At 41.4% G+C, this 27,226-nt stretch overlaps 1 protein-coding gene across 1 annotated transcript in view; it reads left to right on the forward strand.

Moving 5' to 3' along the window:
* Positions 1-27,226, forward strand: part of LOC124621816 (probable E3 ubiquitin-protein ligase HERC1) — a 766,600-nt gene that overhangs the window by 708,169 nt on the left and 31,205 nt on the right. Inside the window, exons 68-70 of the mRNA XM_047147255.1 lie at positions 5,358-5,551; positions 18,455-18,607; positions 22,536-22,669. Coding sequence (XP_047003211.1) covers positions 5,358-5,551; positions 18,455-18,607; positions 22,536-22,669 — 481 coding nt within the window. The remainder of the gene's footprint in view (positions 1-5,357; positions 5,552-18,454; positions 18,608-22,535; positions 22,670-27,226) is intronic.

A 27,226-nucleotide genomic window follows, 5' to 3' on the forward strand; every position in this document is an offset into this window, starting at 1 on the left:
TCAGGAAGCATTTATGGAACAGGATTTGGGGATGGGTTTTAGCTAACACAACCTCAACATTTTCTCTCCCATCCACTTCACTTGGTTTCCCTCAACCCAGCATGCCACCTTCTTGGACATTGACCACCACCTCTCCAATGGCTACATCCACAGCTCTGTTTATATTAAACCCACCAGCCACCTACATACAGTACATGCATTTCAACGGCTGCCATCCATCGCACACCTAAAAATTCCTCCCATACAGCCTGGTCATCTGGGCATGCTGTATATGCAGTGACAAGAACTCCCTTGCCCCAGTTTGCTGAATGTCTCACAAAAGCCTTCACAGACAGGCACTATCCCCTAGACCTTGTATGCAAACAGATTTCCCGTGCCTTATCCTCATACAATTCCAATCCTCCCACCACTCCCACTAACCAGCTACAAAGGGGCAACCCATTTGTCACCTAATACCACTCCAGACAGGAATAGCTGAAACACATTCTTCATCTGGGCTTTGATTATCTCTCATTGTGCCCTGAATTGAGGCATATCATGCCAAAGACCCTACCCACCTCTCTTAAAGTGGTGGATCATCGCCTACCCAACATCCACAGTCTTGAACATTCCTATGCCACCTCAGTCCCAAATGTTTGCCACTGGGATCATATCCCTGTGGAAGACCTAGGTGCAAGAGCTGCCCAATCCACCCACCCTACACTTTCTATCACAGTCCTGTCACAGGCTGATCCTACACTATCAGAGGCCGAGCCACCTCTGAAAACAGAGGCCAAGCCATCTCTGAAAGCAGCTATGTCAATTGTCACTCTATGTCAATTCTCATCTTTTTATTTTGGCATGACACCAGCATGAATGACCACTACCAAACTGTGGCCAAAGCAAAGTGGAAAACTCTGTGGCATAACATGCAGGTGAACATAACAAGCTTGATTTCAATGTCTGCTTCACAACTCAAACCATCTCGGGCCTGAGCTGAAGGCATCACTGGATGCGGTTTTTTTTTGGGGGGCGGGTGGGGGGGGCTTGTGGTCAGCAAACTGCTCTCCCAGTTGTTCTCAGCTTTTGGAAATGGAGTTGCTACTTCTCAATCAAGTAGCTGCTCTATTGGCCTCACAAGGGCTGAGTGCACCCTGCTTGCCAACAGTGCTCAGCAGACATAGACAGTCACCAATCCAAGCACCAGCCAAGCCTCACACCATGTAACTTCAGTTATCTGATGCAAACTGGTGTGTCCACTTTGCCAGGGTGGTTGGCCTCTGTTCTACTCCTCTCCCTCATTGTGTGCTGCTCTCCGCTAACAAACCCACCTATCTTTTCCCCTTCTCTACTCCTCTCCTTTGCACTCCCCCTTCCCCACCCCCCTCTGGCCCTCCTCGCGCAACCTCCCAACTCTATGCCTAGTAGACATGGCCTACCACCTCTAGCCCCTGCATGCTCTGTCAGGCAGTACTGATTCCTCTTCCCACACCTGTACCCTGCTATCCCTTTCCTTTCCTACCCCACTCTGGATTGTTGCTCCTGTTCAAAGTGTTTCAGTGCATTTTGACCTGATCAGCAGTTTGTGTATGTATAAAAAAATGGTTCAAATGGCTCTGAGCGCTATGGGACTTAACATCTATGGTCATCAGTCCCTAGAACTTAGAACTACTTAAACCTAACTAACCTAAGGACAGAACACAACATCCAGTCATCATGAGGCAGAGAAAAAAAAAAAATATATATATATATAATTGTTGGGTTCAAATTAATATATGTGCACCCTGCTGCACTTTAAATATGTCTGCTTATGTCTGTATATGTGTGGATGGATATGTGTGTGTGTGTGTGTGTGTGTGTGTGTGTGTGTGTGTGTGTGTGTGTGTGCGAGTGTATACCCGTCCTTTTTTCCCCCTAAGGTAAGTCTTTCCGCTCCCGGGATTGGAATGACTCCTTACCCTCTCCCTTAAAACCCACATCCTTTCGTCATTCCCTCTCCTTCCCTCTTTCCTGATGAGGCAACAGTTTGTTGCGAAAGCTTGAATTTTATGTGTATGTTTGTGTTCGTTTGTGTGTCTGTCGACCTGCCAGCACTTTCATTTGGTAAGTCACATCATCATTCATATATATATGGAAGGAAACATTCCATGTGGGAAAAATTATATATAAAAACAAAGATGAGGTGACTTACCGAACAAAAGTGCTGGCAGGTCGATAGACACACAAACAAACACAAACACACACACAAAATTCAAGCTTTCGCAACAAACTGTTGCCTCATCAGGAAAGAGGGAAGGAGAGGGGAAGACGAAAGGAAGTGGGTTTTAAGGGAGAGGGTAAGGAGTCATTCCAATCCCGGGAGCGGAAAGACTTACCTTAGGGGGAAAAAAGGACAGGTATACACTCGCACACACGCACATATCCATCCACACATACAGACACAAGCAGACATATTTAAAGACAAAGAGTTTGGGCAGAGATGTCAGTCGAGGCAGAAGTGTAGAGGCAAAGAAGTTGTTGAAAGACAGGTGAGGTATGAGTGGCGGCAACTTGAAATTAGAAATTAGCGGAGATTGAGGCCTGGTGGATGACGAGAAGAGAGGATATACTGAAGGGCAAGTTCCCATCTCCGGACTTCGGATAGGTTGGTGTTGGTGGGAAGTATCCAGATAACCCGGACGGTGTAACACTGTGCCAAGATGTGCTGGCTGTGCACCAAGGCATGTTTAGCCACAGGGTGATCCTCATTACCAACAAACACTGTCTGCCTGTGTCCATTCATGCGAATGGACAGTTTGTTGCTGGTCATTCCCACATAGAATGCATCACAGTGTAGGCAGGTCAGTTGGTAAATCACGTGGGTGCTTTCACACGTGGCTCTGCCTCTGATCGTGTACACCTTCCGGGTTACAGGACTGGAGTAGGTGGTGGTGGGAGGGTGCATGGGACAGGTTTTGCATCGGGGGCGGTTACAAGGATAGGAGCCAGAGGGTAGGGAAGGTGGTTTGGGGATTTCATAGGGATGAACTAACAGGTTACGAAGGTTAGGTGGACGGCGGAAAGACACTCTTGGCGGAGTGGGGAGGATTTCATGAAGGATGGATCTCATTTCAGGGCAGGATTTGAGGAAGTCGTATCCCTGCTGGAGAGCCACATTCAGAGTCTGGTCCAGTCCCGGAAAGTATCCTGTCACAAGTGGGGCACTTTTGTGGTTCTTCTGTGGGGGATTCTGGGTTTGAGGGGACGAGGAAGTGGCTCTGGTTACTTGCTTCTGTACCAGGTCGGGAGGGTAGTTGCGGGATGCGAAAGCTGTTTTCAGGTTGTTGGTGTAATGATTCAGGGATTCCGGACTGGAGCAGATTCGTTTGCCACGAAGACCTAGGCTGTAGGGAAGGGACCGTTTGATGTGGAATGGGTGGCAGCTGTCATAATGGAGGTACTGTTGCTTGTTGGTGGGTTTGATGTGGACGGACGTGTGAAGTTGGCCATTGGACAGGTGGAGGTCAACGTCAAGGAAAGTGGCATGGGATTTGGAGTAGGACCAGGTGAAACTGATGGAACCAAAGGAGTTGAGGTTGGAGAGGAAGTTCTGGAGTTCTTCTTCACTGTGAGTCCAGATCATGAAGATGTCATCAATAAATCTGTACCAAACTTTGGGTTGGCAGACTTGGGTAACCAAGAAGGCTTCCTCTAAGCGACCCATGAATAGGTTGGCGTACGAGGGGGCCATCCTGGTGCCCATGGCTGTTCCCTTTAATTGTTGGTATGTCTGGCCCTCAAAAGTGAAGAAGTTGTGGGTCAGGATGAAGCTGGCTAAGGTGATGAGGAAAGAGGTTTTAGGTAGGGTGGCAGGTGATCGGCGTGAAAGGAAATGCTCCATCGCAGCGAGGCCCTGGACGTGCGGAATATTTGTGTATAAGGACGTGGCATCAATGGTTACAAGGATGGTTTCCGGGGGTAACAGACTGGGTAGGGATTCCAGGCGTTCGAGAAAGTGGTTGGTGTCTTTGATGAAGGATGGGAGACTGCAACCCTCCCGACCTGGTACAGAAGCAAATAACCAGAGCCACTTCCTCATCCCCTCAAACCCAGAATCCCCCACAGAAGAACCACAAAAGTGCCCCACTTGTGACAGGATACTTTCCGGGACTGGACCAGACTCTGAATGTGGCTCTCCAGCGGGGATACGACTTCCTCAAATCCTGCCCTGAAATGAGATCCATCCTTCATGAAATCCTCCCCACTCCACCAAGAGTGTCTTTCCGCCATCCACCTAACCTTCGTAACCTGTTACTTCATCCCTATGAAATCCCCAAACCACCTTCCCTACCCTCTGGCTCCTATCCTTGTAACCGCCCCCGGTGTAAAACCTGTCCCATGCACCCTCCCACCACCACCTACTCCAGTCCTGTAACCCGGAAGGTGTACACAATCAAAGGCAGAGCCACGTGTGAAAGCACCCACGTGATTTACCAACTGACCTGCCTACACTGTGAAGCTTTCTATGTGGGAATGACCAGCAACGAACTGTCCATTCGCATGAATGGACACAGGCAGACAGTGTTTGTTGGTAATGAGGATCACCCTGTGGCTAAACATGCCTTGGTGCACAGCCAGCACATCTTGGCACAGTGTTACACCGTCCGGGTTATCTGGATACTAACCACCAACACCAACCTATCCGAACTCCGGAGATGGGAACTTGCTCTTCAAAATATCCTCTCTTCCCGTTACCCACCAGGCCTCAATCTCCGCTAATTTCAAGTTGCCGCCACTCATACCTCGCCTGTCATTCAACGTCATCTTTGCCTCTGCATTTCCGCCTCGACTGACATCTCTGCCCAAACTCTTTGTCTTTAAATATGTCTGCTTGTGTCTGCATATGTGTGGATGGATATGTGTGTGTGTGTGTGTGTGTGTGTGTGTGTGTGTGTGTGCGCGCGAGTGTATACCCGTCCTTTTTCCCCCTAAGGTAAGTCTTTCTGCTCCCGGGATTGGAATGACTCCTTACCCTCTCCCTTAAAACCCACATCCTTTCGTCTTTCCCTCTCCTTCCCTCTTTCCTGATGAGGCAACAGTTTGTTGCGAAAGCTTGAATTTTGTGTGTATGTTTGTGTTTGTTTGTGTGTCTATCGACCTGCCAGCGCTTTCGTTTGGTAATTCACATCATCTTTGTTTTTAGAGATATATATATCAGGGTGTGTGTGTGTGTGTGTGTGTGTGTGTGTGTGTGTGTGTGTGTGTTTTCTTTTAGGAAGAGGTTTTGATCAAAGCTCTTGTGTACAGTCTTAAATCATGTCTGTCTGCAGCTCAATATACCATATTTACAAGCTATCCTTTACAAAAAATATTTACTGCTTCTGTATATCATTGAATAGGTATCTTGTTTGGGGTTGCGGTACGGACAAAGAAGCCACTAGCCGTACCATTAGCTCCTATTGTGTGGAAACTGCTGGTTGAAGAACCAGTGACAATGGATGATTTAGAAGAGACAGATATTCTTTACACGCAAAGTCTGAGAGGAATAAGAGACATACATTTGTCTGGCATAACAGAAACAAATTTCTATGAGGTAAGTTGCTAAAAAACATAGCTCCTTCCATGTTGTGTTTCATGTTTGGAAATTCATTGTTTAAATAATGCAATGATATTGCATGTATGCTACCCCACCATGAAAATAATAATGCAGGTAATGCTAAGTTGTTCACTCTTCCTGAAATTACTTTTTATTTTATGAGGGTTTACCATTTTTGTTGTAATGCAGATAGTGAGTGGTTGAATACTCAGTGATAGCATGCTTTGAAGATGTCATATAACCATATGCTTAGCATCTGAGACAAATAAAGATTGGCAAGATTAATAGATTAATTGTGCAGTTTGTTGTTAGACATGGAGATTCTTATGGCTGCTTTCATTTTTTACAATTATAATAAATCACTGAAGATTGATTGATCGATGTAAGTCAGAAATAATTTGCCCTTCAAATATAGAGAAAGCCTTTAGAATACTTAGATATAAAGTTTTGTTGCGATCTTTAGCCCAAAGAGTGGTTTGATGCCGCTCTCCATGCTAGTTTATTGTGTGCAAGCCTCTTCATCTCCGCATAAGTAATACAACCTATAGATCCATTTGAAGTTGCTTACTGTATTCAAGCCTCGGTCACTGTCTGCAGTTTTGCACCATCCCCAGTGCGCACGCGCGCGCGCGCGCGCGCGCGCGCCCACACACACACACACACACACACACACACACACACACACAAATTGACAATTTCTTGATGCCTTAGGATGTGTCCTATCAACCAGTCCCTTCTTTTAGGGAAGTTGTGCCATTTTTTCCCTCCAATGTGATTCAGTACCTTCTCATTAATTATTTGATTTGCTCACAAAATCTTCAATGTTCTGTACCACCACATTTCAGAAGCTTCTATTCTCTTCTTGTCTGAATTGCCCATCATCCATGTTTCATTTCCATACCACATAAATACATTCAGAAAAGATTTCAAACACTTAAATTTACCCAAAAGCTAGCTAAAAGCGAAGGTACAATATATGTGACAGTTATCTGACTGTAGTTGGTGACTGAGTTGTCCTTTTCTGTAACCACTGTTTTATTGATCTGATAGTATTACCCTTGAGGCAAAAGAACAAAAGTAAATAACTAAGAATATTAAATAATTCTTCCTCACTGCAAAATCACAATTTATCGTGTGTGTGTGTGTGTGTGTGTGTGTGTGTGTGTGTGTGTGTGTGTGTGTGTGTTTTGAGTGAATATTTCATCAGTTGTTAGCTAGCAACGTGGGAGTAGATCTCATTAATTTTCATACTGTTTCCTAAATGCACCCATTCATCTAAACTTGTATGTTTTACGGGAGTTCTCAAAAGTAAAATGTTTCCATGTTCTTCTGTTTTTTAAAATTGCATTCGTAATGACTGTGCTTTTTTAAGTTACTACATATTTGACTGAAGTTAACCTGGTAATTTGTTTCCTATTAGTTCCACTTTTCAGATTTAAATTATATTATATTTTGCATTTGAAGGCATTGTTCTATGTAAACGTTGTTGTTTTACATATTTAGATTTTTTGTAGTTTATGTAAATTCAAAACCTGCCAGACTAACCATTAGCACTGATGTATGTATGTATGTATGTAGAGCACATAATGAGAAAGAAGCATTTAACTGTGATGTGTATGTGTGTGTGTGGGGGGGGGGGGGGGGGGGGGGGGGGGGGGGGTTGGAAGAGAGAGAGAGAGAGAGAGAGAGAGAGAGAGAGAGAGAGAGAGGTACCACTGTGTTGTGTACATTGGATATGTTGTGAAAAGAATTTTGTGGCCGTATATATAACAGAATAAAGGGATATAATGAGCCAAGGATGATATCCACTGACAGAATGTAAGTTTTTTCGTGGGAATAAGATGGCACTTACTAATTCTTTTGGAACATTGTTAATGGTTTAGGTGGATTGTTGAACTGTACAGACTGTCAACCCAACAAACCACTGCAGGTGTACATCCACTGTTATCACAGTAGCACCTAGCTTTTCTCCACATGTAGGGAAATGACAGAGAGTGGCAACTGGGATTGCAGTTCCAACATTGAAATAGACTACTCTTGCTCCATATTGGATCTGGAAGGTAGATTAGAGTTTAACATCCTTTGACAACAAAGTCATTTGGAGACAGAGTTGAAGTCCAAATCGGGGGAAGAAAATTCACTGTGCTTTTTCAAGGGAACTATCTTGGCTTTGCCTTAAGTGATATAGGGATGCAATGGGAAACCTACTGGGTGGATATTTAAACCACATTCCTTCCAAATGTGAATCCACTGTCCAATGTGTAAACCGTTGCACCATCTTGTTTGTTTTGGACTCCCCACTGTCAGTATGTAACCTGTTCACCTTACAGTTAATGTTTATACATAGTTTTCTACAAATTGGATGAAAAGAGCAACACATGCGGTGTCGCAATGAAAAAGAACTCTCTTTAGCCGTAGTTGGCTGAGTTACAGGCATGCAGCATCCAGTGCTACAGCATATCCACCTGTTGGTTTCTGTCAGTTCATTCACATCAGCAATGTTCCTGCCTTCCAAAAACACGCCCGCCTTACCTGCCTTGTACAGTTTCCAGCATGACTCCCCAGCTGGTAGCACATGCACAACCTTTGAATGAAATTATGTGCCTGGTAAGAGATTGGTTGGCCAGCAAATAAGTACCCAGCACCTCCAGTACAAATAGACTATATTGTTGGATATAAGGAGATTTAAGCAAAAAATTAAAATTTATACCAAGACCAGGATTCGAATATAGGTCTCTTGCTCATAGGTAGATGTGCTAACCACTATGTCGCCATGGCACAGTGGCTTTGCACAGCTGATCAGACTGCGCTAGTACTCCTCCCTTCTCAGTCTAAATTCCCATTCATGTATCAGCCCACTTGATATTCCTCTAAACTCAAACAGCATTTGAAGAGGGAGGTGTGCTGAGTTGCGCAAAGCCACTGGGCCAGAGTGGTGTAGTGGTTACTGCATCTACGTAGTGAGCAGAAGACCTGAGTTTGAATCCTGGCCTTTGTGCAAATTTACAGTATTGCTTCAGTCTACATATATACAGCATAGATGTTTGAGACCCGAAAAGGATTCTACAGCTGCATAGATTCATTTGATATATTGTTGGGCCCTGTGTCCTCCAATTAAAGTGTTGTATACCTATATCAGTTTCAGATCAAAGATAAATGTACATCACATCAAAGTTCAAGGAGCCTTCACAGAAGCCACTAATTCAAAGTAATTGTCTCCGTGGCATATCTTTTGATACCTAGGAACCCCAATGAGACAACTTTCAAAATAAGCTGCCAGACAGAAATTTGTATGTGAAATATCAGGATAGTTTTGATTTTGTTCCACACTTCACCCCACAATATTCTCCACAACTATTAAATTTCCACACTTGGTCATGACCAGAAGGTCATATGTGATTATCTTCCACAACAGTGAGCATATATACAGCAAGATAATAAACATAGCCCTACTTACCTGTACCATTGAGAGACGTAACACAATAGCACAACATACACTTTGTTCATCTGACCTAACCGTGTCTAAATCTGTAGTTACAGTCACAGTTCAATACAAAACAATTTGAGCACCAGTCAAAGTCACTTCCTGTGAAACAGTACATGGTTATAATTTGCAGACATCATACGAACTAAAAACAAAGCTCGTTGCACCGCTGAGGTTGAGCTGTTACCAGCTGTTTGGTCTAACCTCAGCCAACACCCATTGTGATCTGCTTAGAACAAGGGGACACTACCTTTATTTGCAACTTCTCAGCCAGTGATGTCAAGCATGTCATTTTTCCTAATATTCATAATTAAGCTACTTGTGTGAGTCACAATAGTAGTGCAAACTTCAGCTCACTCGTAGCCAGTTTTGTGATAATTTTAAGATCAATCTGTCTCATACATAACATATTTTCCCAGAAGATCTATTTCTTTCCTCACACCCATTAAGTACAAGTGTAGATCTTTTACAACAACACATTATATCCTTCATTTCATCAATAGTTTCTAGAAATTAAGTATCTTGTTCACCGAAAGGGTATGATGCTAATGGATGGAACCCTTTGGGCCATCTCAGTGCCTTGCCTCTGTTCCAAGACTGGTGAACTGCACATTTGTATGGGGTCTAAAGCACTTTCACAGCCTTTAATCTTCAATACTGTTGCTTGACCTCTATTGAAATGACTTTTGTAAATAGTCCATGAGCAAAGATATGTTAAGAATCCATTCCAGCAATAAGTTAGCTTCAGTAGACAGAGAAAGAGTGATTTGCACTAATGCATGTCTTTAATTATGAATATAAGTTTAATATATCTGCCAAATTAATCATCATAGTGTGCACATTTTGGGTATGAAGAACTTTAACTTGACAACAGATTGCATTCATAAACTCATGTAGGAAATATTTTCTGTATCACGTCCTTTTATTTGATTGAGTGCTAAGGTACAGCGATGAAAGCACTGGGCTCATACTTCTGTAAATTACTGAAGATAAATGCCTTCAGTGAAGGAGTTCCTTCCCCATACTTGTCCAGTTCAAGCTGATTTCATTTCTAATGTCGTAATTGTCAGCACTACATTAAGCCAAATCTTATTTCTTTCATGCAGTTTTCTTTGTGAAAAGAACTGTTCCTGATACCAAGTACCAGGAACTTGCTACCTTAATTTTGGATTTCTTTGCTACAGAAATGAATGTGCTTGTTTTTAGTTAGGTTACATCAAAGATGGTGTGTCGATGACTTCAATGCCACATGGTATGGAGTAGCTGAGGGAAGGATTAAGAATAATATTTATTGTGCCATTTTACGTATACGGCAAGATTTAGAATACTATATTGTGGTTGTTGCATCTCGTAGGGCTGCCTTATAGAAAACGTATGTGGTGGTTTAGCACTTGCGGAGATTCTCTGTCGACAAATGAGTGTCATTTGACTGTATTCATTGATATTGTTGCAAATCCCCTGTACAGTGGGTACTGACAACAAAAAGTATCTTCTGTGCTTCAGCAATGTCACAGTAAAACCCCTCTATCGCTGACCTTCAGTATTTGGTGTGATTTACGCAGGCCAGAATTGCTCCTTTGGTGCTATGGTTTCCATATTCATCAGTGTTTCACATGTGCATTTCAGAAAAATATCTCAGTTTTAACTCCAATCGAGGGAACAATAAACCGGCTGAGAACATAACTTACATCCTGCATAGTGTAAGCTTCAGTTACTGTGCAATACATACACAGAAGAAAAAAAAAATTGTAAACACTGCTCATAACCTTACTTATGTGAAGCAGGAAATTCAGGGTGGGATAATAATAATAATATGAAGAGGATAAAGTGCTACTCACTACGTAGGGGAGGTGTTGAATCACACTCAGGTAAAATGAAAAAGAATGCTAAAAAATTCAGTGTTTAGGCTATGTCCTTCATCAGAATAGGAAACCCACACACATTCACAACTTTCTGTTCTCTCTCTCTCTCTCTCTCTCTCTCTCTCTCTCTCTCTCCCTCCCTCCCCCCTCTCCCCTCTCCCCCCCCTCCCTCTCTCCCCCCCCTCCCTCTCTCATCGAGGCGCACGCGCGCGCAGACACACACACACACACACACACACACACACACACACACACACACACACACACGGCTCACTGTTGTCTCCAGGCACTAAGACAACACCGGCCAAGTGTCATTAAGTGGTGCTGGTGTGAATGTATGTGAGTTTTCTAAATGTGATGAAGGACTGAGCCTAAATGCTAAATATTTCTACCATTCTGTTTCACTCTACCTGTCCGTGACTCAACACCTCCTCCATGTGATGAGTAGCAATCTAACCTTTCCTTATTGTTGTTATTGTACCTGTCTGCAGCATAATACTTCCTCTGTGTAGTAAGTAACTGTTATAACATCAAGTTGAACACATATATTTCAGAACGACACAACATGTATAAGTCACTGAGCAAGTTGACAAAGCAAGACATGTGAACAAGGTAACATTCGAATGAACACTGAGTCCAAGTCTAGCGGCCACTGGCTGGCTGGCCGGCCGCTTAGGTGGCATGGCTGCTGCATGGCTGGCAGACAGCACCGCATGTAGATGACGCACGTAATGCGCGGCGGCACTTTGAATGATCGGCGAGTCACAACACTTTTCCCCCCTTCGAAACTTTTGCACTGGTCTTGATGGAGGTGGCCTGGAGAGTGCTAACGTCCATAGGTGTCATTTGACCGGCCTTAAAGTCTCGAGGAGGAGGCTTCCCATATGGACGGAAGTGTCCCCGATGATACCGGATCGAGATGACAGGAGACGTAGGGGTCGAATCGGCTGGGGCCCTGTGCACCAATCTGCCCATTGCGGCAAGTCCAGTTGATATAACAGGAGACATGGGCGATGTGTCAGCGTCCGTAGGAGAAGGAGGCGAGTAGATTGGCTCCAACAGATGGTGGTCATCCGGTTCCTGCATGGGCACGTCTCCCAGTGGCATCCGTTCTTATACTGGCACCGAGATGACGGTGAGAGGGCTGCGTTGTGAGTAATGAGAGATGCCAAAATCCCGAGCGTCAGGTAGAGGCGAAGGTGGTGTAGCGGCATTCGGAACAGACGTTGCCGGCACCCAAGGCCGAAGCTGGTCCGAATGATGCCCTGCAACACCAGTGTCCGTCTGGATTTCATACAGGCATCGGCCACGGTGTCATAAGATGCAGCCCGGACTCCATTTTGGCTGCCTGCCATATCCCCGTACCCAGACAAGGTCGTTGGCAGTGAACCGGCCAAGCGAAGACACCCGTGGCCGTGAGGTGGAAGGCCACAGAAGATGAAGTAGTGTGCGGCGCTGTCGGCCATATAAGAGCTCAGCCGGGCTGTGGTCGCCCATGGGGGTGAAATGGTAAGAAGGCAGAAACTGGAGAAGCGCATCATCAGCAGCAGAAGAAGTCAGGAGTTTCCGCCTCTGAGCCTTAAATGTGCGGACCAGTCATTCAGCCTCATCGTTTGACTGTGGATGGAACGGAGGGGCTGTGACATGCATAACGCCATGACGAGCACAAAAATGCGCAAAGTCGGAAGAGGCAAATTGCGGACCATTATCAGTAACAAGAGTAGAGGGAAGGCCTTCCAAAGAAAAAATGCGGGCGAGAGCACTTGTGATTGCCGCGGTGGTAGGCGACGTGCAAGAGACAGTGAAAGGAAAGTTACAGTAGGCGTTAATTACGAGGAGCCAATAAGTGCCTAAAAAGGGTCCCACAAAGTCAGCATGAATGCGCTCCTAGGGCGACTCAGGTGAAGGCCACGGTGACAAAGATGACTTCGGGGCGGCGGCCTGTGACGCACAAGGGCCGCAGGCAGCGACCATGTGAGCTATTTCAGAGTCGATGCCGGGCCAGTACACATGACGGCACGCCAGAGATTTCGTGCGAGAGACACCCCAGTGCCCTTGGTGAAGGAGGCGCAAGACTGAAGCAGGCAAAGACGCAGGTACCACAACACGCGGCGAAGCATTGTCGGTGGAAAGGAGGATAACACCATCCCTAGCCGTGAGGTGGTAGCGCAAAGTGTAGTAGTTCCGCAATGGATCAGAAGTCTTAGCGGACGGACGATCTGGCCAACCCTTCTGAATACAGCGTAAAACTCGGGATAGGGTAGGGTCAGAACCAGTAGCAGCCGCCAGCCGGTCCCCGGTGATGGGGAACCCGTCCACAACCCGCTGCTCGGCAACATCCAGGTGGAAACACAGAAGTTCGTCCCTATCAAATGCCAGATCAGGACCCATGGGAAGGCGAGACAGTGCATCAGCATTCGCATGTTGAGCCGTCGGCCAGAAATGAATCTCATAATTGAAACGAGACAAGTAAAGAGCCCAACGCTGGAGGTGGTGCGCAGCCTTGTCAGGAAGGGACGGTGATGGATGAAACAAGGAAACAAGTGGTTTGTGATCCGTAACAAGATGAAATTTGGAGCCATAGAGAAAAACACCAAACTTACGAAGAGAATAAATAATGGCCAAAGCTTGTTTTTCAATTTGAGAATACTTTTGTTGGGCATCCATGAGCGTTTTGGAGGCATAAGCAATGGGTTGTTCAGAGCTGTCCGAAAAACGGTGCGCGAGGACTGCACCGACCCTGTATTGAGAGGTGTCTGTGGCAAGAACAAAATGTTGGCCAGGTCGATAAGTAGCCAGGCACAGGGCCTGTTTCAGCATAGCCTTCAATTTGTGGAAAGCCACATCGCATGACGCGGACCAGTGAAAAGGCACGTTTTTATGCAACAGGCGATGCAATGGCTGAGCTACCGACGCAGCAGATGGTAAAAACTTGTGATAGTATGCTATTTTCCCCAAGAAGGCCTGCAGTTCCTTAACAGATGTAGGGCGAGGAAGGGCATCAATCGCAGCGACAGTTTGCTGAAGAGGACGAATACTATCTCGAGAGAGTTGAAGCCCCAAGTACGTGATACATGCCTGAAAAAATTGTGATTTTGGAAGATTACACTTAAGACCGGCAGTTTGTAAGACATGAAAAGTGTGCGGAGGTTCTGAAGATGTTCTTCAGTGGTGGAGCCAGTGACAACAATGTCATCCATGTAATTTATACACCCAGGGACAGGGAGCAATAATTGTTCCAAGAACCGTTGAAAGAGAGCAGGGGTGCTGGCAACCCCGAATGGCAATCATTGGTATTGATAGAGGCCGAAAGGTGTGTTAAGGACCAGAAACTGCCAGGAAGCAGCGTCGAGAGGAAGTTGATGATAAGCTTCTGACAGGTCAGTTTTAGAAAAATACTGGCCATCCGCAAGTTTTGTGAACAATTCTTCAGGTCGGGGCATAGGATAAGTGTCAATGAGGCATTGTGCATTTACAGTGGCTTTATGATCGCCACAGAGACGAATATCACCATTGGGCTTAGCAACAACAACAACAGGAGAGGACCACTCACTGCAAGTGACAGGAAGCAAGATCCCTGAAGTAGTGAGACGATCCAGCTTCCGTTTTACCCGATCACGAAGGGCCACAGGAATGGGCCAAGTCCGAAAAAACTTAGGCCGAGCAGTGGGTTTGAGCGTGATATGCACTTCAAAGTCATTTGCACGGCCTAACCCAGTAGAAAAAAGGGACAAAAATGTTGTCGGCAAGGAATCCAATTGAGCATAAGGAGTAGCATCAGAGACGATATTGACAGAGTCATCTATGGAGAACCCAAAAACGCGAAAGGCATTGAAAGCAAACAGATTTTCTGCTTTGCTCTGGTCGACCACAAATATGGGAACAGTGCGAACGACAGATTTGTAAGATAGCTCAGCATTAAATTGTCCCAAGAGAGAAATCTTCTGTTTATTGTACGTCCGTAATTGCCGAGTGACAGGTGATAGGAGTGGAGAACCCAACTGAAGATACGTCTGAGAATTAATTATAGTGGCAGCAGAACCGGTATCCACCTGCATGCGAACATCCCGACAGGATTTGGACAGTGAGGAATAACTTCCCTGAAAGGGAAGAAGTGCAATTGACAGACAACACAGAAGCAGAATCAGCGTCACGGTCATGAACATCGTGTATGTGGTCGGATTTGCAAACGGCAGACACATGACCCTTCTTTTTGCAGTTGTGACACACAGCCCAACGTTGGGGACAGTCCTTCCATGAATGTTTCGTAAAACATCGCGGACATGAAGGAAGTTGCCGTGGGTTTTGCTGCAGTTTCTTAGAGGGTTGTTTACGGTTAGGTCGAGGCTGCGCGTGGGAGCATACTGCGGCCACGTCGGCCGGCGGGGATGCATCACACGCGTCGTCAACTGCGCACAGTGGTTGTTTTTCCCCAACATCACCCCATGCCCTTATTTGCGCCCCAGCGGTGTGAGAAATTTCGAAAGACTGTGCGATGGATAGGACTTCATCTAGAGTCAGATTTGCCAACTGAAGAGCACATTACCGAACTTCTCTGTCGGGCACCAACCGGTTAATAGCATCCGGTACCATGGAATCGGCATAGGATTCTTTGTGAATGTCAGTAACAAACTGACACTTTCGACTGAGGCCGTGAAGTTCAGCAGCCCAAGTGTGATAGGATTGATGTGGTTGTTTTTGACAACGATAAAAGGCAACACGAGAGGCTACCACATGCGTTTGCTTTTGAAAATAGACAGACAGAAGTGAGCACATTTCAGCAAAGGGCAAAGACGCAGGATCTTTCAAAGGAGCCAATTGCGACAACAACCGATACATTTGAGGTGAAATCCATGAAAGGAACAGAGACTTACATGTTTGTTCGTCCATGACATGAAATGCCAAGAAGTGCTGTCGAAGACATTTTTCGTAATCAGACCAGTCTTCCGCTGTCTCATCGTAAGGAGGTATGGACAACGATGAGAAACGCCCCGCATTTGATGCCGCGACGAAATCGCGAATCGCCGATGTTAGAAGCGTTTGCTGTTCAATGAGACCTTGCAATAGTTGCTCGACAGTAGCCATGGAAACCTGTGGGTCAACGATGAAAAGGAAAAATCCACTACCTCGTCGCCAATTGTTATAACATCAAGTTGAACACATGTATTTCAGAACAACACAACACATATAAGTCACTGAGCAAGTTGACAAAGCAAGACATGTGAACAAGTTAACATTCGAATGAACACTGAGTCCAAGTCTGGCGGCCACTGGCTGGCTGGCCGCTTAGGTGGCGCAGCTGCTGCATGGCTGGCAGACAGCGCCGCATGTAGACGACGCGCATAATTGCGCGGCGGCACTTTGAATGATCGGCGAGTTACAACAGTAACAGTACATCCATTCCCTGTTGTTGTTATGCAAAGTGATGAGAACTGTCCTGGATCACTGGCTAGTTGATAGATTGGTGTGAACAAAGCTTTTATGTATTATTATTATTATTATTATTATTATTATTATTATTACAGGATTAATTAAGACAGAAGTCAGTAATAACAACATTTTGTTGTATTCCTGTTATCTTCTGCCAAGCCTCTCTATTCAGTGCCTCCTCCTTAGTTATTCTGCAATTCTCCATTATTCTGTTGATGTGGTCATTCCAAGAACATTGTGGTCTCCCGCATTTACATTGGCCAGGTGGTTTCCAGTCAAAAATTTTCTTTGGCCATTGATGATCTGGTATTTTCAACAGATGTCCATACTACTTTAGAGGTTTACTTTCAATTCTGTCTATTGGTGTTTCATCTGCTTTCGTTTGAGCTCTCACTTCGTCATTAGTCTTCTTTTCAGTTCTTGATATTGTGGCACTCCTTCACAAATAATCCATTTTCACAGCTGTTATTCTGACCAGTACCATAGAACAGATTCAACCATTAGCCTGCCCACTCTCTTTCTTATTGTTATTAGAGATATTCTTGTCAAACCAAAAATAATTTATACTCCCTATTACTTTTCTGCTTTGTTGTGTTCTGAATTTTATTTCTGTAGTACACAGTCCATTTTAGTCAATATATGCCCTAAGATAGTTAAATTTTCTACCTGTTTCATAACTGCTCCATCATTGGTGTGAACTTCAAATTTAGTGTCACTATTCACTACCAGATATTTGGTTTTTATCAGACTCACTTGCAATCCGCGTTTATCATACTCTCGATATAAATGGGGTATCATGAACTCAAGGTCAAATTCATCTTGTGCTAGAACAGCTTGACCATCAGCAAAACTTAACGAAAACAGCTGTACATCGTTAATAATAATTTCCATTCCTCTGCAACTTTTCTTCTACCTTCGGAGCATCCGTTTGTGACATTAATAGGTTCTGCTAATTTTGACCCTCTTTTAATTTGTACCTTATTATAGTACATTTCAATAATACTCTGTAAAAGTTAATCATCCATATAAAATCTTTCAAAGTTTCCCAGAGTTTTGCTCTAGGAACTGTGTCATAGGCTTTAGCTAAATCTACACAGGCCATGTGTAGCTCCTGCTATGAATTTCTCCATTAGCTGTTGTAAAAATAAAAAGGTTATCTGTAGAGGATCTGTTCTGCCTGAACCCACTCTGGTCTCCTCCAATATGGTGTCCAACATTCTATCTTATTTTCTCACATACAATTTTGCCAAATCAGCAGCTCATCATGCAGTTCCCACTTATGTCTCTGCAGCAATCAGTGTCTTTTCTAATTCTCTTCTTGAAAATGGAGACTATATACGATCTTTTCCACACCGATGGAACTTCAATCTGTTGACAGCAGTTGCTCATAAGCTGGTATTCTTTTCGTTAAATGGTGTCCTCAAGCTTTCAATAACTCCACAGGAATATTTCCAGGACCAGGCGATTGGCCATTCTTCATTTTAGCTAATGCACTGTGTACGTCCTCTGTCGTGATGTTCATATTCCAAACTTTTTGTTCTGTCCTACCTCGTTCTGTCTTCAGTTAGAAAATCAGTATAATGCTTTTTCCATTAGCTTAAAGGAATTAAATTGTTTACTGCTTTGTTTCTTGGAGTTTTCTTCATACCAGCGATTGTTCTCCATACTTCTGTTTGTGATCCACCTATTAAACTCTCAATTTGGATGCATTTCTGTTCCCACATCTTGTTCTTTTCTGATTTGATTCTGTTTCGTAATTCCTGATTTATTGTCTTGTAATTTTGTCTTGAGGTACATTTTTTTCATTTCCCAAATCAACTTCTTAAGGTCATCTGACAGCCATGGAGGATCCTATTTGTCTACACCTTTACTCTGTCCCCCAGCACCTCTAGAGCAATTTTCCTAATTGTTTGTATAATATTCTCATGTTCGCTTTCAACATTGTTATCTTTTGGCACCATTTTTAGTTCATACTCTAATCGTCATTGAAATAAATCATTTGTGCTGAATTGATTTAGGAGGAAGATCTTGTACCCCGTCTCTTCCAGTTTTTCTTAATTGCTCTTAATTTTAGCAATATTTTTTGTTTATAATTGTTAATATTTTGTATTCTTTACCCTGCAGGTAATACCACTGGAGTGTTTTGAAGGCACTAGTTGTACGGGAAAAGTTATGCCCATTGTACCAGGTGGCAGAAGCATTCCCCTCACATTCCACAATCGTTTGCAGTATGTGGAACAGGCTGTCCAGTTCAGACTACATGAAATGGACCTTCAGGTAAATAAGATTGCTATAATTTTAAATTTTTAGTGTTATGTTTTTCATTGATTAATTGCTTCTTTATGCCTCATTGTGTGGATTCCATTGAGTCACTCAGTTTCTATCTAACCTCATAATGTACCTCTCTTTGTCTTTGTCCTGATTTTATCCTCAGCTGTGTGACTTAGTATGTGGTCAGAATTGTTGCCTGAACCACTGTTACTGATCTTCTTCAGCAACAATGTTTGTTAAGGAAGTGACATCTTGTGGATCTTACTGAGTCATACACTAGGCTTAAAAGTGCCAGTAATGTAATCATTCAGTCGTTCCTTCATAATGTTCTATAGATCCCATCAAGAAGGACAGTATTTATGGTCATGGAAAGAGTCATTGCACATATTAACATAAGACAAATACAGCAAAGAAAATATTTGTTACATCTGTAAATACTAAATATTACTTGTAGTGCAGCTTCATAATAAACATTGTCATCATGTTGCTAAAAGAGCCTTTCAGTCCTTGAGTTTAGATATTCAGATAAATTGCAGAAATAGTGGCTAATGAGGTAGGTATTCAATTTTCTTTTAAATTGATAGGGATTTCCAATTTTTTTCTTTACGTTATACAGGAGCTTGTTGATTATCTTACCACCAGAGTGCTTAACTCTATTCTGAACCCTGAAGAAGGAGACAAAGCTTACATGAAAATTATTTTTGTGTCTTGTGTTGTGAGTGTGTGTACTACAGCTCAGCTGAAACTGATTTTTTTTATTGTTGCTGTGGCCTTCAATCCAGAGACTGGTTGGATGCAGCCCTCTGTGCTACTCTATCCTGCGCAAGCTCCTTCATCTCCAAGTAATTACTGCAACCTACGTCCTTTTGAATCTGCTTAGTGTATTTATCTCTTGGTCTCCATGTATGATTTTTACCCTCCACACTACCCTGCAGTACTAAATTGGTTATCGCTTGATGCCTCAGAATGCATCCTACCAACCAACCCCTTATTCTAGTCATGTTGTGCCACAAATTCCTCTTCTCCTGAATTCTATTCAGTACTTCCTCATTAGTCACGTGATCTACCCATCTAATCTTTAGCATTCTTCTATGGCACCACATTTCAAAAGCTTCTATTCTCTCCTTGTCTAAACTATTTATCATCCTTGTTTCACTTCCATACGTGGCTACACTCCACACGAATACTTTCAGAAAGGACTTCTTGACACTTAAATCTATACTCGATGTAAACAAATTTCTCTTCTTCAGAAATGCTTTCCTTGCCATAAGCAGTCTACATTTTATATCCACCACACTTCAACAGTCATCAGTTATTTTGCTTCCCAAATGGCAAAGCACATTTACTACTTAAGTGTCTCATTTCCTAATACAATTCCCTCAGCATCACCTGATTTAATTTGATTACACTCCATCGTCCTTATTTTACTCTTGTTGATGTTCATCTTATATCCTCCTTTCAAGACACAGTCCATTCTTTTGAACTGTTCTTCCAAGTCCTTTACTGTATCTGACAGAATTACAATTTTATCGGCAAAATCAAAGTTTTTCTTTCTTCTCCGTGGATTTTAATTTCTACTCCAAATTTTTCTTTTGTTTTCTTTACCACTAGCTCAGTATACAGACTGAATAGGCTACAATCCTGTCTCACTCCCTTCTCAACCACTCCTTCCCTTTCATGCTCCTCGACTCTTTATAACTGTCATCTGGTTTCTGTACAAATTGTAAATAGCCTTTTGCTACCTGTCTTTTACACCTACTACCTTCAGAATTTGGAAGAGAGTATTCCAGTCAACATCGTCAAAAGCTTTTTCTAAGTCTACAAATGCTAGAAATGTAGGTTTGCCTTTCCTTAACCTGTCTTCTAAGATAAGTAATAGGTCAGTATTGCCTTGCTTGTTCCAACATTTCTGTGGAACCAAACTGATCTTCCCTGAGGTCGTCTCCTGCCTGTTTTTCCTTTTGTCTTTAAAGAATTTGTGTTAGTATTTTGCTGTCATGACTTATTAAACTGATAGTTTGGTAATTTTCACACCTGTCAACACCTGCTTTCTTTGGGATTGGAGTTATTATATTCTTCATGAAGTCTGATGGTATTTCACCTGTCTCATACATCTTGAGAGGGTTTTGTCATGGCTGGCTCACCTGAGGCTACCAGCAGTTCTAATGGAATGTTGTCTACTCCTGGGGCCTTGTTTTGACTAGGTCTTTCAATGCTCTGACAAATTCTTCATGCAGTATCATATCTCCCCTCTCATATTCATCTGTGTCTGCTTACATTTCCATAATATTGTCCTCAAGTACTTCGCCCTTGTATAGACCCTCTATATAATCCTTCCACCTTTCTACATTCCCTTCTTTGCTTGGGACTGGTTTTCCATCCGAGCTCTTGATATTCATACAGGTGGCTCTCTTTTCTCCAAAGATCTCTTTAATTTCCCTGTAGGCAGTATCTATCTTACCCCTAGTGATATATGCCTCTACATCCTTGCATTTGTCCTCTATCCGTCTCTACTTAGCCATTTTGCACTTCCTGTCAACTCATTTTTTGAGACGTTTGTATTCCTTTTTGCCTGCTTCATTTACTGCATTTTTATATTTTCTCCTTTCATCAATTAAATTCAGTATCTCTTCTGTTACCCAAGGATTTCTACTAGCCCTCACCTTTTTACCTTCTTGATCCTCTGCTGCCTTCACTATTTCATCTCTCAAAGTTACCCATTCTTCTTCTACTGTATTTCTTTCACCTGTTCTTGTCAGTCGTTCCCTAATGCTCTCTCTGAAACTCTCTAAAACCTCTGGTTCTTTCAGTTTGTCCAGGTCCCATCTCCTTTAATTACTATATTTTTGCAGATTCTTCAGTTTAAATCTGCAGTTCATAACCAATAAATTGTGGTCAGAGTCCACATCTGCCCCTGGTAATGTCTTACAATTTAAAACCTGGTTCTTAAATCTCTATGTTACCATTATAAAACCTATCTGAAACGTTCCAGTTTTTTACTATGAGCAACAAAAATAATAGTGTTACTGCTTACCTCTGTTGAACAAACACTTTGTTTACTTTATGTTCACTGCCCAGAAAATAATTCCATAAGACAGCAGAGGTGAAATACACTAGCCACAGGATCTAGACTAAGCTCTTAGATTTTGCCTTTCATCATTACAACCTAATAAAATGGCATGGTGTGTGTGTTTTTAATCTTCTGATTATAACATTGTTTACACTTCTTTATTTGTACTGTGCAGCACAGTACTTGACATGCATTATCCAGTAGAATTAACATCATTGAATTTTCTGCACCTTTGTCCACAGTCCTCATAGCACTGGACCTCTCAAAAGTGCCAGAATATTTTTCTATAAAGTTGAACCACATGCAAGTTGCATAAACAGCAGTCATTATGAAAAACATTTCTCACTATTCCACAGCATATTCAACATGTTTGTATGCTTTGAAATACTTAAATTGAATAACCAATCCTGTTTATGTTTGTATTTGTCAGAATAATTATGTTTAGTGGCATTTGTGATCTTTTTAACACTACTTATGTTAGCTAAATATTTTTGTTCATGACATATACTTCATAGGGAATAATACTTTTTATAGTTCTGAGCAGAAACAATGTAAGGTGATGTGAAATACTTGTACCCTCCTCCATGCACCATCGGTGGATTATAAAGTATCTGTGTACATTTAGATGTAACACAGTTACATGTAATCATTATAAGAACTGGTCTAGTCTTGTATGCCAAACTGATATAACTTGTATGCCAAACTGATATAAAGCACCTGAAGAAGAGCTTCCAGAGCTGGAAATGCATCATGCACTGTCTGGACATCAATGATTTGTGGTGTCTTATTCCTAAATAATTATACTTATTTAGTGAAATAGTACTGTGAATGAAATTGCTCCATGGAAGTTCATACTAATTTTAGGTAGCAGCTGTGCGTGAAGGAATGGCAGGTATTATACCTGTACCTCTGCTTTCATTAATAACTGCTTCACACCTGGAGCAGCTGGTATGTGGCTTACCCCATATATCTATTCCACTTCTTAAGAAGGTTGTGAGGTTAGTAAAATTGTATTTCTAATTTATTATTATTTAATAGAGATCTAATGCTACACAAACAATATGAACTTAAGTAAATATCACAGTATGAGTCATTCAACCAGAAATGAGTAGCTTTTTGCTTCTAAGTAATGGATTTTTTCTCTTCATATTGTTTACACTATTTCAAGCACTCATACTACTTCCCAATGAAATTTTTTATTGTGTTCATAAGTCTTGTCTGTGGATTGTTGATACATTACTACTTCTCTGTCTCAGTCACATATTTGCCCATCGTACATCCATTTCTTGTTTTTGATAGTGTGACAGAAATAAGTATGGAATGTTTCAGAGTACCAGGCAGTAGGTGAGACTTTCTCCCTTTGTTATCAAGCTTATAATAAAGGGTCCTATAGGTTAAAGACTAGCATGAATATCAGTTTCTCTGCAGTTGGGGAATTTATGAACTTTTGATGGCATGTCAGTGTGATGTTCCCACTGCATCACTGCATGCTGTGTCACTTTCTCTATCGTTCCTATTACATTCAGCTTACTTATCCATCTGCTACTTTACGCTGCAAGAAAATACCTTCCTTTGGTTCATACAACAATTGATGCAAACTCAGCACCATTTATTGCTGGTTCTGAGAGACATTTAATCACGTATGTTTCACCCAATTTATGTTCCTGTAATGATACATCAACATGTGTATAGAATTATTACTGGTATTGTGCTGCCACATCATCTCACTACCTGTCCAATTCTGATCTGTACAGAAGAGAGTACCTGCTTTAAAACATTTCATTGGATTTGCCTTTGAACATTTTACTTTTATCAGTGTAAATATTTACATATAAAGCTAAAAGGAGTAGCACATAAAATTTCATGATATTTACATCAATAGCTGTGTTGCATATAACATCAAAATCATGTGTGTGGGAACCTGTTAGCAAATCATTTGATACATATTATTTGTATTTGTTAGCGTTTTCTAGTGTTAAAACTTAGTGTGACTATAATTAGTGAGAGCTTTGTCACTAAAACATTCCTCATGCTTTTTTACTGAGTAGTATGTTGCTTTTTTTCCTTAAACCACTCTGCTAAAACAATTTTAAATGCACTGTGGGGAATAGATGGGCAGTTTTCGGAAGTCAGTTTAAAATTCTTAGGCCAAGATATTTGTTGCTGTTATGAAACTTAGCTACACTACAGTTCTTGTGTTGTGTTCATGTATTGACATCTGAAGGTTACAATTATTTAAATTGAGGAGCCAACCATACATATAGGGGCCAGGCTCCATCCACAAGTGAACCCAGATTAGAACACTGAGTTGAAGTTTTGAAATACCTCAGAGTACTATAATAATTTTTTTACTAATTATTTTGTATATCTGAAAAAACTTTGAAGATTATTAATTGCTTGTGAACTATTTACTTTTTCTTTCAAGGAAAAATGCTTATTATGTCCAGTGACTGGTACAGAGCTCAGCACTGTGCAAATGTTGTTTATTATTGATTGGCTGATGGTTGTAGTAATTGTCATTCAGATAGTTAGCAGTTATGAATGAAAGAAAAATTGCCACCAAAGTTTCTGCAGGTTCTGCTGCTTTTTACCACAAGCCAACAATCATTACCAGATTACGTAATGTTTGCATAACATGATTCAGGACAAGTATCAAGTATCATTTGACATGAACACCAAGAATTAATTTTAGGTTAGCTAACAATAAAAGTTAAAATGCAGTGTGATTCAACATAATCAATTGAAGTCCTTTGGCCAACATAAAACCAAAACAAATACATTTTTTGCAACACTTAACATACAAAACTTTGCAACCAAGTAAACTTCATAAATTGGGAGATACCTTAAAAGAACAGAAGATTCAAATTTTGGCACATCAAGAAACATGAATGACGGACAATAACACCATGGATTTTGGCATTTATTGTCTTCTTAAAAGTAAAACTGATAAAAGAATACTTAATAATACACTACATCTGGGAGTTGCTTTTGCAGTCTTCAAAAATATTTTAAATTCATTAACAGAGGTAAAGCCCATCAATAATGGACTAACGGCAATTTCTCTTAAATGCAGAAATAAAGCATACACTTTAATTAATGCCCATATGCGAGTCAATGAGGATAACCATAAAAAACCTGAAGAAGTTAATGAAACTTGGGAAACGTTAGGAAGCATCATCTCAAAAATTCCCTCAGACATGTTGACATTTTAACGAGTGATTTTAATGCTCAATTAGGTAAAGAGAAAATATAAGAAAATGGAGGGTGGATTTCCTGTGCCTAAATGGACAAACCAAAATGGCTAACGAGTTGTTGAAACGTGCAAAAATTTTAATCTTAAAAATCATGTCGACACATTTTAAAAAGACCCATTCTAAAGAAAAAACTTGGCTGGCACCCAGTACATTCATTGGGGAATTTCAAATCAATCATGTAGCAATTTCAGACCCTAACAACAAAGAAATTTTAAATGTCTAAGTTAGGAAAGGCGCTGATATTGATTGTAACCATTATTTAATGTGAATAAAAGTAAAAACTCAACCTCTTCAAAACAAAAAAGGTATCCCAAAACTTGACACTGATAAAATGACCCCAATTCTAACCAGCGAACCTGTCAAAAAACAATCCAACAGTTGACAAATCCTAAAAGAAAAGTTCATCAAAACAGCATGAAATTTAATTCTGCTTCAAAAGAAAGAAAAACGCTCTTGGTGGAATACAGTTTGTGAAACAGCAGTTAAGTCTAGGCATGAGGCATTCAAAAATTGGAATAGGGACAATACTGAGAATACGTACATCATCTTTCTAACAGTGAGAAAAGAAACATCTAAATTAATCTGACAGACTAACGGAAACTACGAAAATGCCCAACTTTTAGAAACCGAAAAAGACTTCCAAAAGAAGAATACAAGCAACTTTTATTGAACATTCAAAATAAAACTAACCAGTTACCAACCTCAAAGTCTTTGCTTCAAAAATGAAAATGGGAGTTTGGCTCTTAAGAACCAGGAAAATTGTAAGGTACTTGCTAATTATTTTGAAGAAACTATCAAACTATCCAGAACCAGCGAATAAATTCCTACCACAGCAAGCTAATAACACCAACTCTAACTTTAAAGAACTTTATGAAATCGAAATAACTGAACAAAATAAGAGATTTTAAAACAATAAGGCATCTGGAGAAGATGGTGTAATTTCAGAACTATTAAAATCGGGTGGTCCTAACAGTATAAAAGTGATCACTCAACTAACTAACAGGACATATCTGGGAAACTGAGAAATACCTGAGGACTGGAAAACTGCCGTAATTCATCCATTGCATAAAGAAAGGTAGAACCGATGTTAATAATTACAGAGGAATCTCTCTTCTGCCGGTCAGATACAAAATTCTCATGCAGTGTTTACTTGATTGAGCCCAAGAACAGTTAGAACCTAAAATTGGTGAATACCATGCAGGGTTTAGACCAAACAAATCCCATCCAGAACACATTCTTAGTTTCAAACTAATCTTTAGGCACCAAAGGTTTTCTCGTGACAATATTGATTGTGAATCTCTTTTCCAAATTTTAAAGTAACAGGGGCTAGATAGTAAAGCTCTAATGCTGATTAAAGAAACATTAACCGACACTAGCAATAAATTTAAATTCATGTGAGAAATTTTTGAACCATTTCATATTAAGACTGGTGTTAGACAGGGAGATAGACTCTCCCATTATTATTCAACTGTGTTTTGGAAAAGGTAACTACAGAATGGCAAGAGCTAAAGTCAAATCAAAACATAGATCAATCAATCAAGTTAGGTTGAAGTAATATCAGAGTAGATTGCCTCGCCTTTGCAGATGATCTGGCAATTTTAACTAGGGATATTACCACAGCTCAAAAACAAATTGAAGTTCTGAACGAAGTTGCAGAAAAAGTAGGAATACAAACATCATTCAAAAAAATGGAATATATGACATACAACAAACAAGCACCAAAGTTTTTGAACACGAAATGTGGAAAAATAAAAAGGTTTTCTCAGTTTAAATACTTGGTGGAAAACAAACAAGAAAACTGTCTGGAAAAAGCTGTAAACAAAGTTTGCTGTCAAAAAATAGCAACTGCATTCAGATTTACATAAAATATTTATAATAAAAAATCACTTTCTTAATTCAGTAAACTTACATGTTACAGCACTGCAATCAATGTCTTTATGAATGTCTTTATAGAGCGGGAACTTTAATTTTAAATAGAAAGAGGGATATTGAAGAAATGGAAAAGAAACAAAGATTCTTATGAAAATATTAGGCCCCAAAAGTAGTGATGGAGAAACTTAAAGGCTGAGAAGTAATAAGGAAATAGAAGAATACACAGACATATACTGAAGAGCCGATGAAACTGGTACACGTGCCTAATGTCGTGTAGCTGCCTGCATGCAGAAGTGTCACAACATGATGTGGCATGGACTCAACTAATGTCTGAATTAGTGCTGGAGGGAAATGACAACATGAATCCTGCAGGGCTGTTCAAAAATCCGCAATAGTACAGCACATTGTAAGGCATGGGAGTTTGGTGGC

Source organism: Schistocerca americana, chromosome 7 (assembly GCF_021461395.2).
Source record: "Schistocerca americana isolate TAMUIC-IGC-003095 chromosome 7, iqSchAmer2.1, whole genome shotgun sequence".
NCBI classification, from domain to species: domain Eukaryota; kingdom Metazoa; phylum Arthropoda; class Insecta; order Orthoptera; family Acrididae; genus Schistocerca; species Schistocerca americana.